This window comes from Hydractinia symbiolongicarpus, chromosome 11 (genome assembly GCF_029227915.1).
Source record: "Hydractinia symbiolongicarpus strain clone_291-10 chromosome 11, HSymV2.1, whole genome shotgun sequence".
Lineage (NCBI taxonomy): Eukaryota > Metazoa > Cnidaria > Hydrozoa > Anthoathecata > Hydractiniidae > Hydractinia > Hydractinia symbiolongicarpus.
In genome coordinates, this window is record NC_079885.1 from 21,880,243 (window position 1) to 21,891,357 (window position 11,115).

Sequence of the window (11,115 nt, forward strand, 5' to 3'; positions counted from 1 at the left end):
GTGAAGAATAAGCGCGGTAAAAATGACATCTTCGACATGTTTCGAATCTAAATTGATAATAGTGAAAAAGACACCACCTATTGGCCAAAATACCAAAGAGGTTTTCCGATATTCTTCGCGCCCTACTCAAGCTCGACCCCAGCACTTTTTACCGTGGCGTCGAAAAGGCTATTTCGCTAGAACTATCAGAAAGCGCCGTTGAGAAGCAAATAGTCCTGGGAACGAGGTTGCGCCCTACTGTGTCTATAATTGTAATTCTCTTCTGGCCATTTAATCCTTGTTGAGGAAACGGCTTGATCATAAACTTTTTCAAAGCAAAGGCGTCATCTCCAAGAAAAACATAAGGGGTTTCTTCACCATTAGGTAATTTCGCGTCCTTTGGATGAGTAAAAGTGCCATCTTCTATAGTAGGGACGTTTTGTTCCATACACCTAAATCATTTACCCTTCCATTAGATCCAACATCGGCATACAAACATTCATATTCAGGACCTGCAATTGCCATTAAAATAATGGAATGATCATGTTTATAGTTATAGTAAAATGAGCCACCATTTTTGGGTTTTGAATCCTCACATGCTTCCCGTCTATTGCTCCTAAAGCGTGCGGAAAATTCCATCCTTCTTCAAATTTTTGAGAAATTTGTAACCACTTCAAAGCTTTGCCGGTAGCTAAAACCCGTAAAGGTAATGCTAGCCTTTTATCAGCATTCACGTGTTTGTTTCCACCAAGTCTATACTTAGGCGAAATTAAATCCGAAATTTTGGTTAATATTAACTCAAAATCAACAATGTCCTTTCGGAACATTTCTCAGAATCCAAATCGATCTTCGATTTTTAGTTCCTTTACAATGTTATTAAAGTATCCCTTTTCATCTCTTCGTTTTATACCTGCGTGTTTTTTCTCGATGTGGCTTTTCATCATCAGAATCCATAAGCTCCATACCAGAAGTTTCGCCATATCAGCCGCCATTTTGAAATTTTATAAATGAATCGGCCCTCAATCGTCAAATGTTTTGATAAAACGTGTTTGACGAGTTAACGCAAATGGAAAATACGATTTCATCAAACAGTTTGATGAGCTGTTTGATGAACAGTTTGACGCATTTGCGCCGGTCTTAAAAGCCTTTTCAATTTCAAATAAGCAATAGCCCTTGGGGACCAGGCTGTAAATGCAAGACAACCTACGAAAAAAGGCTAATCGTAAGCAATAGGGAGGGGGCAGCCTGGTCCTAAAAACAATTTCTCACCTTTTTTATTCTTCGGGGACAATATCAAAAAATGGACTTTTCCCTTGCGCTGCAATCTTAAAATTCGAAGTAAAATCTGATCAATCTAGAGGACATGGAAGGTTAAAATTTAAAAAAGTTTTTGGCTCGATGCTAATCATGTATGTATATATGGCAGAAAGCGGAAAATAAGTACAGGGAACGAGAGTTAGGTGCAAAGACATTTCACGTGCGCAAAAGCCTTTTTAAATTTTTGCTTTTACATTTTCGTAACGCAGTACAAGATAGAAAATTATAACAGTGATTGCCTGTAGCTCGGCATTCTCGATCCCAGGGCTCTTTTTAAGACAAACCTCGAAAGTTTATCTAAAAAAGCTCGAACGACGAGAATAACAGCTCTTCACATTTCTTCTGGGGGCAATTCGTGATAATAGCCTTTGATCCTCTTTTTTTATCCACTATAATTTCAGGGAAAACACATTTTGAATTAACACAACGGGCACGTTGCACTCATGACCACAAGGTCTTAGGTCTGCGGTCTGCACTTTCACCGTAAATAAATATTTTCAGTTGAGTTAAAGCAATCCACTTTCCGCCAAACGGCTTTCATAGAATGCAAAGCAGCAATTACCCTAACGCCTTTCGCCAGTCATAACAGAACTTAACACGTGAACTTAACAATCTTGTCCCAGGGCATTTTGCCTTTTTGATGAAGCCGATAGCGGTTGGCCACTCCGTAATAATGGCTCAGGAGGCACAAGACCCTGGGGACGAGGTTGGGGAACTTAAAACAATTTACATTGATTTAAGACATTTAAAAACAATTTCAAGAGGTAAAGTATTGTACTTATTTGTAGATTTGCGATAAAATTTATTTTAAATATACACTAGCACGTATGTACACCTTCTCGATTATTATTATGTCTCGATTGTGATGTCTCCCAGTTTTCAAAAAATATTTTTTTGTCACTTTTATAGGTCGCCCAAATTGACTAATTTATAATTAACAACAATTTTACTGGCTGGGTATTTTACTCGTCTTTGTTTAAACTACACGGTCTGTTGAATTCCTGTCCATCTGAGTGAATCCAAAGATTTGATACCCATTTTTGACCTAGTACTACAGGACAAGCCGCATGTTGCGTTTTTGGATTGCCTTTTCCGTTCCGTAACAGGTTATACCAAAAAACTCCGGAACCTTTTTCCGGTTTTACTAAAACACCGGGGCCGGTGTTCGTAAACACTGTACAACCTCCGTACTGCACATCGGACATATACATAAGCATTGTGGCTATTCGATTTCCGCCGTATTTTTTGAAGGGTTTTGGATTTTTTAAAGTTGAATGGTCAAAATGTGGTTCGTACTGCCCGGCTAAACCATAATTCGCGACTTGTAGTTCCTCGGAATATCTCATATTTAAGTTTACAACGTGACCGACTTTATTAATAATATTTGCCGCTACTTCGTCCATTTCCGGTGCAATCCAAGCACTTTTCGAAACGCGGTAATCTGCGTATACCAATTGGTTAGTTTCGGGATGGTGTACTGTGGCGCGGTTTAGGAGAGGAATGGATTTCTTCTTGATGTGTTCCATTTCGTGATCTCTCAGCAAATCGTGGTAGATTATAATTTCAGGATCGTTATAGGCAAACTCCATCTTCAAAGGTTTTAAAATAAATCGAGGTCTGTGCTGGCTGTATTTGCATAACAGTTTATCCTTGATAGCTTGTTCCATTTTTTCTTCACCCTTACACAATTTCGCATATTTAGTCTCCCAATGTTGGCGAAATACTTTAAATTTTTTCCTTATTGTCGGATCAGATTTTGCTTTGTCGAGTTCATTCTGAAATAATTCCAAGTTAATTTTAGCCGACGGATGGGCTGGGTTTAATTTTACAATATTGCGAGTGTGTTTCAGAGCGTCTTCCAAGTTTCCCAGTTGATATTCGGACCACGCAAGGTACTCTATGCAGAAAGAGATTATAAAGATATAAGATTATAAAGAAAAAAACACGATACTAATAGGTATACTAGTTCGCATGTCTTTTATATACAGCATTTCGTGTGTTTTTGGTACTTCAGGTACCATTTCGCGCAGAGACAGACAGAATATGGCTATTATTAAAGGAAAGCCTATGAAATAAGCTTTAAGTTGACAAGACAGGCCACATTTTGGCATCTTTACTTCGGTATCATTGCATATCATCGTTCTACTGTGGAATGTTGGTCGTAAACAGACGCAGTAAAACGCATTTTGGCAATAAGCACAGTAGCCAATACCAGCGGGAAAGTAATTTTTCCACGTTTTAAAATTGCTTGTTTAGTATATACATTCTATTTACAAAGCCATTCTGAAGATACGGCGTACTGTAAAAAAATATTTTTTAATAATGCTTTTAGAGATAAATTTGTCAAATAGCTCTATTAAAGATCCTGGACGTCTATTGAATTTTTGTATTCCTTCCTTGTCCCCAGGGTCTCTTGGCCCCTCAAAAAGTACTGGGAAAGAGTTTGCTTTTATTTTTGCATGTGTTCCTTAGAGGCCTTTAAAAGAAATGTGGTGGCCTAGTTAGCTTCCTTTAAGGATATTAAAAATTCATAAAACCCTGGGGAAAAGGATGGGCGTCAATGTAGATCTATTTTCGCGCAGTTTGTTAGTATCCCGAGCTGTGAACTAGACATGTTAAAAAGTCGAAATGGCTCTCTTCTTTTTATTATTTCTTATATAAGAATATAATCTTATATAAAAATATATCTCACCTATAAGTGACAATCTGTCAAGAAATCCAACTTGATTGACCTCAGGTGGGAACCTATACAGAGCTTCTTTGAACCACATTTGTGCATGGTAATAATCCCCTACGCCCACACATAGAAATCCCATCTCAAATATTTCTTCCATAGTAAGGATGTGCGATTGTTTATCTAACCCGTTGATAAACATAGCTGGTGAAATATCATACGTATCTTGTATACGAAAGACAGCCGCGAGTGCTCCTCTAAGATCGTCCTGACTTGGGTAAGCCCTTCGTAACCTTTCAATGTCGGATTTGACTTTTTCCATGTATTTCTTCGATGTGTTAGTTTTGGAATATTTTGAAATTATATTCCAAAACTTTGTAAATCGTTTTAAAATGCCATACGAGTTTGACATGCCTGTAACCCATAATTGTTCTTTGCCAGGCACGAGTGTTCTAGGTGGTAGCGTCTGCTCGATCTGCCGAATGTACCTCTCCAATTCATTCAGCCTCTTCTCTTCTGCCTTGACATACTTGAGAAATCTTTTCCCTAATTTTTTTTCAACTTTATGTAAAATCTCCATATCCGAAGCAGCTGTGAAGAATTCATATTGTACGGACTTTGCGTTTATAGTTCCAGCATTGAAAGCCAACCCGAACTTCACAATGCAGAGTAAAAACGTCAAAAAAATCATAACCCCTCGTTTTGCGGTGTTTCAATATGAGTGTTTTTTTAAAAAATACGGTGAACTTTTTCTTGATCTTTTTTGAATTGTATGCATAACCAATCTAAAAACGGCACCTGCTTTTAACAACTTTCGGTATACTAAACTGATTCAGATGTTTTTCTGTATGTTAAAATATGATTCCTCGCATTCTGTACAAACGTGCGCAATATCAAACACTGGGTTATTGTGGCGAGTGCGAAAGTGAAACCCTAAACTTCCCGTCTCGGAGGAAAGATTATACGCAGTAAACTAGAGTAAAACAAAATCAGGTGTACAAAAAACATACTACAAAACTAAAAAAAAACTTTTGAATTTTGAATTGATCTTTTACACATTTGATGTCAGTTGCGTACAGGGCGCAAGTATTGCTGAATGGTGCTCACAATACATTTCCAAGATTATTTCGCTTAATTAAGTTCTTTTGTTTTGATTTCAATAAAACTACTGGAACGTGTTTATGAAACAAAAGAAATCCCTCCGTAATATTTACAAACGTCAAAAAACTTAACACATGCATATTTCGGCAACATCAAAGGAAAATGATCACTTCCACTTTGCCTGTCACAGACACACGGAACTGGAGTATTATTATATAAGACTAGTCGATAAAAGCGCGTGGAAAAATCCACTTAGGCAGGATAACAGTGAAAAAGAAACATCATTTAAATTTTGATAACGTCAGCAATGGCCCGTCAATATCGCATAGGCCTTGAAACTCTGATCATGAAAATGTATAGGATCATGTACTTTTGACAAACGGTTACACAGGGGCGGATCCAGACTTTTTCAAGACTTAGTCAAAATATTGCTGCTGCGCAGCAATATTTGGACTAAGCCTGAATTTAGCAGCTGGGGGTCCTGGGGGGCGCTGTAAGCCCCCCAGGTGGGGTATGGGGCGAAGCCCCAGAAACTTTCGCTAATTTAAGCTTTGCGGGTACAAAAATTGCCAAAATTTGTCTTCCGATTTATCTAGTTATTAATAAAATTGACGAAAAGAAACGCTAAGCTATAAGAAAATCTCCTAAGAACATTTTTTATAAGAATAAACTCTCTGTCTTACACGTCTTATTTTAGATAGATAAAAGCACTAAAATTAACAGGGATTAACTACAATAAAGTGAGACAATTGTGAATATATTTTAATATTTATAAACTCTTGCTGTTTCTGCCAATATCAGGCTTCATCAGCATGACTAGGTGAATCAAATGATCACACCAGCCATGGACAGCAACAAAAAACACAATCATAACAAAAACAAAAGAATATGGAAATATCAGGATAATGAAGATGAAATGTACATACATGTGATATGATACATACACACCTCAACCCATGTATTTGTTCAGATGTACGGGAACGATATAATAATGAGTAGACGGATAAAGTGTGATAAAAAAAGGTATGTTAATTATTTATATACTATATTAGGGACTTACTTAATTACACTTTATTATTTATTTATTTAGAAGGAATCAGAAAAAGGGAAGGCTGGACCAATTACATGGAAAATGGGGTTATGAAAAGGATAGCCTTCGGTTGCTCATTGCATACCGATCAATAACAGCATCTATGTTTGGCAGGATTTCCTTATGGATGTACATGAGTGCAATTCCATTTAAACGATCCTGCACCATGGTGCTCCTGGTATAGTCCTTAAGTCTGCGTAAAGAAGAAAAAGAACGTTCACATTCACAGGATGTGACGGGCAAAGTGGCTAAAATTCTTAATGCTACCTTAATGTTTTCAAAGCCATCAAATTTGACAGCTTTTAACGTTTTGATTACATTGTCTGGTAAGCAACGATCATAATCAGACCAATATTGCTGCCATAGCTTTATTTCACCCTCTAGTGCGAGAGGATTTGGTAAATCATTCCTGTAAAATTCAGCAAATGCTCTGAAATTCTTAATCCATACTTGTTCCCCTATTTGGTTCTCTGACCAGACAAATTTTGATGGAACCACATGCAAACCCTTATAAATAGTCAAATTGTTCATGTTGAAACGTTGTCTAAGTCCATTTGACATGTGGCAATAAAAGGAATTGTGATCACACGTTTGTAATATTGCGATGGTGAATCTGCAGTAACATTTGAACGTGTTGTTTGTCTGCCACAAGTTTTTTTTTTGTATTCTAGAATATCAACTTTTGAGGCTAAATCAATGGCTGATGAATACCATTCATTATGATAATCTATATTGTTTCTTATCGACATTGTTAAGTTTTTTAAAGAATTAATAAGTTCACAACCATCCAAAATATCTGTTTCAGTCTTTGATTGCAAAAGCTTTGTTACAGGAAGCATTAAATCAAAAATGTGCCTTGTAATAACTAATGCCACAAGATATACAAATGACTTAAGAGAGAGAAGTAATGGTCCAGCCTTCGATTGGGTGTTAATACCTACTTGTTTATCTAAATTCTGGTCCATCTGTTCCAGAGTTTTGACAATAGCAATATAAAGCTCTTCAAAGATATGGAGCCCTTCTATTCTAGCAGCCCAACGGGTTTTACAAACATCAATTAATCTTGTACGATTACTTTCTGGACAATATAGCATAATGTCATCTTGAAGGATCTTTAAACGAAGAATAAAAGAAACCAAGCCAAAAGGCGTGAGTCTTTGACTAATCCTGACGGATGGGAGTTAAAACTATAGCCAAACAGGTTATAAGTAACCACGCTGTACGGAACCTAAATTTCCTACGCCGGCTGCGTATGGAGTCATGTACTGGACAAAAGTCACGCTATAGAGTGTCGTGTTGCGTAGTAGAGTGTCGAGGTTCAATATAGATCCCAAGGTCGCGAGGCGTAGTATAGGTGGACGCGAGGCGTAATAGTGAGACGCGTATGTAATAATAGAGAGACGCGAGGCGTAATAGAAGGACGCGAGGCGTAATAGAGAGACGCAAGGCGTAATAGAGAGACGCGAGGCGTAATAGAAGGACGCGAGGCGTAATAGAGAGACGCGAGGCGTAATAGAGAGACGCGAGGCGTAATAGAAGGACGCGAGGCGTAATAGAAATACGTGTAAAGTCGGAGCGTAATAAGATGTGTGATGGGAGGATCCGTGTCAGAGAAAGAACTACGCTTACATACATCTTCACTTTTTTCTTGTCATGAATACTTTAAAAGGAAAAAATGAAAAAAAAAGATTCCATACTTGGTGTACAAGGGCTACTAGTTCATCATAACCTCTCGTGTATATTATATGCCTATTAGAGGGGAGTTATGATAAGCAGAATAACAACCTCGATCAGGGCATAATACAACTTTTCGACGTTGGGACGGGGAAACAAAAAAGAGCGCGCTCTATAATTAGGCACGGGAAGAACTTATTAAATGACTACTGCTGTGGCTATTTTTTCGCGTGGTTAGAAGAACTGAAGGAGCTTTATTTTACCTAAGCATAATATCTAGTACGTATATAGTGAACAAAATGTTTGAATTTCTTCTTTGTAATGTATCTAATGTAACTAATGTCAAGTTAAGCAATTCAATCAAAAGTTCTGTGAGTGAACTAATAGTGGTGTTCATAACAATGTACTTTCTACGACCTGAACAGTTCGAAGAAACACTTCGATACCGAAGTTATCGCAATTTGCCATTGGATCGTTAGATCTACAAAATTCCAGGTATAAGTCATTACTTTGAAATGGATGATTTATCTCGGGAACCACAATAGCATCGTCACGGGTTTCGATATAATGACTCGGTACACTCCAATCTATACCATATGAATCGCTTCTTAACTAACTAATTAACTTCTTCTAACAAAAGGTTGAAATATTCGGTTTTCATTGCCCCACCATCAAGGCCGTCCTCTCCTTTAAACTCAATGATCAATTTTTTGGTCATAACTTGAGAATTCACAAGGTTCCTTTTGTAAAATCTCAAGGATTCCATCCAAAGATTGTCACGTTCAATTTCCAAAGTGATTGTATCATTTTCTGAAGCAAGAGATGTAATTTGATTGAGAATTTCTTTTAAAGACATGTCCTTATCTACACATTTAATTTGCAGCATGTCAGACATATTTTCACTTGCACTTTTCTCACTCAAAATATTGGCTGCCACATCGATAGATTTGGTATTCCGTAAAATGTCCTGAATTGTGGCTTTAGAGATTCGAGGAAACATTGCCGACAAAGTATCGATATGGGGAGAAGTACTTCCTACTTCTTTTTCATTCGATGGCCCAGCTTCATCGTCTATCATCTCTGGAAAAATGTCATCATCAAGTTGACAATAAGCTTGATGGAATCTTAAATCATTTAACGGATATTTCTGATTACATCGTACACAGTTAACTTCAATACCTGAATCCATAGTTGGTTCCTCCATTGGTAAGTCGCTCTGCACTGGTCTGATGTATATTACAGCGTGACCGGGTACTAAATTTTTTAAATAGCTGATAGAATAACCATCTTTTCTTGGTGGTATCAACACCAATGGTCGGTTTATTCCACCACTCTCAGCCCTCAGAAGTTCAATGCCACCACTCTGTGATGATAATTTTGGATAAGCTTTTGTTAACTCTTCCAGAAGCATAGCATGTGTTCCAGTTTTGGAAGGAAAAACAACTTTTTCAATTCCGAGACCAACTTGGTTTAGCTCCATTAATTCACGTGTATTAGGTGAAACTGATGTATCTTTGTAGCTCAGTGCACAGAATTTATGGGTCCATGTGTCCTTAATGAAGTTATTAGAGAGACGTGGTTTCTTTGCTTGTGGGCGATATCGGCTACCACCAGCATTCAACGCTGGAAATTGCTTACTGAAACAGAACAAGAATTAAAATAAAAATCTGTCTCAAACATAATAATCTTTCTACTCAGTGTATACAGAAAAAAATTAAAGTTGAACAAAATCAAAAAAATGAAAAATGTTATAAAAAGGTACAAAGGCACGAAAAAATTCAATAGTCACAATCAGCATAATGCCTGTGAGCAGTACTCCTGGAGAGATGATTATTGAAACTTATCGAAAAGATACAAAGGAGGCAATGATCATGCTGGGAGCAGAAATTCACAACTCTTAAAAATATCAACCTACTTGAAATCTTGTAGAATTCTCTGATGTTGTGGACTTGGATGTAAGTTTGGACTTGGATGTGAGTTTGGACTCTGGAAGATGTTCTGATTTGGATTATTTTGAGTACTTGTTGTTGATGATGACAGACCATCCAATGCATTATTCAGTCTGTCTATAGCGTCTTTCACTTTCTGCATGCTGAATCAATTTTTAATTCCTAAAACATCACATACAATTTAGCTTGAAAGTTTTGAAAATTACAACCATGCCGATAAATATTCACGATAGTAAGACAAAAATTTAAAAATGTCTTAAGAATATCCTTAAAGGAAAATCGAATAAGAACATTGTACATATTTGCTGCATTATTTAAAATTCTTGAAAATGGGTGCAGTGTCACTTGAAGAAAACCAAAACTTGAGAAATTTGCCATCATTACAATACACCTGTTGACAGTGTTGTTGTACACATGCATATGCACCGCACAGTTCCATTTAACTACCAGTCGTAGTCCTACGTTCTGTTTTATAAGCTGCCCTGTTTACCTATCAAAACATTGTAATCACATGGTGATACAAAACACAATATTAATACAAAAACAGCACATTGCTTATAACAGAATAGCATGCAAGCAGTGTAATAACATTTTTCGGCTTATCGGCACCCTCCTCGTTGCAGGGGGAGGGGGGTTGATTGGTGGTGTATACAAGGGAAGGAAAAAAGGAAGTAAAAGTTGCTAGGGCAAATAATATAATCCATTATTTATAGCAATAGTATAGCTAGCCCATTACAAATTTTAATGAGAAAATATATATGAGGAGGGGGGGGGGTGCCAGCTATACCTGTGTTGACAAATGTCGTCGTTGCCCTACATTGCTTCCCTTCACTACTACACATACTTATGAATTAGCAACTTCTCACAATTTATCAGAATATAACTATAATACAGCAGAAATTAAAAAAACAGGAGAGAAAAAATCAGAGAGAACGGTCAGCCCAGCTGCTACAAAAACTTACTTTTTCTTTCGTGTTTTGTCTTGATTAATTTGCCAGTCAATTGAAAAAATTCGAAATTTATTCACGGGTAACCAAGGCAAATGGCGCGAAAGTACGCGTCCCCTCTTCCTACACGCCGCGTCGCCCTTGTTTGCGCGTCTTTCCATCACGCAACGCGTCCTTCTGTTACGCATCGCGTCCTTCTATTACGCCTCGCATCTCTCTATTATTACATACGCGTCTCACTATTACGCCTCGCGACTCTCTATTTCGCCTCGCGTCCACCTATACTACGCCTCGCGACCTTGGGATCTATATTGAACCTCGACACTCTACTACGCAACACGACACTCTATAGCGTGACTTTTGTCCAGTACATGACTCCATAGC

At 37.6% G+C, this 11,115-nt stretch overlaps 3 protein-coding genes across 3 annotated transcripts; all 3 read right to left on the reverse strand.

Annotated features, from left to right (window-relative positions):
- Positions 1-2,061: 2,061 nt before the first annotated feature.
- On the reverse strand, positions 2,062-5,112 carry LOC130614169 (prolyl 4-hydroxylase subunit alpha-1-like). Its single transcript, XM_057435580.1, has 2 exons — positions 3,989-5,112; positions 2,062-3,193 (listed from the first exon to the last, which is right to left on the reverse strand). The coding sequence occupies exons 1-2, from the start codon at positions 4,659-4,661 to the stop codon at positions 2,259-2,261; spliced, it is 1,608 nt and encodes a 535-aa protein (XP_057291563.1). The 5' UTR covers positions 4,662-5,112; the 3' UTR covers positions 2,062-2,258.
- Positions 5,113-6,209: 1,097 nt separating this feature from the next.
- Positions 6,210-6,692, reverse strand: LOC130613524 (52 kDa repressor of the inhibitor of the protein kinase-like). The gene has a single exon (XM_057434856.1). The coding sequence runs from the start codon at positions 6,690-6,692 to the stop codon at positions 6,210-6,212; it is 483 nt and encodes a 160-aa protein (XP_057290839.1).
- Positions 6,693-7,791: 1,099 nt separating this feature from the next.
- On the reverse strand, positions 7,792-11,024 carry LOC130614171 (uncharacterized). Its single transcript, XM_057435581.1, has 2 exons — positions 9,751-11,024; positions 7,792-9,472 (listed from the first exon to the last, which is right to left on the reverse strand). Exons 1-2 carry the CDS (start codon positions 9,924-9,926, stop codon positions 8,452-8,454), a joined length of 1,197 nt encoding a protein of 398 aa, XP_057291564.1. The 5' UTR covers positions 9,927-11,024; the 3' UTR covers positions 7,792-8,451.
- Positions 11,025-11,115: the final 91 nt, after the last annotated feature.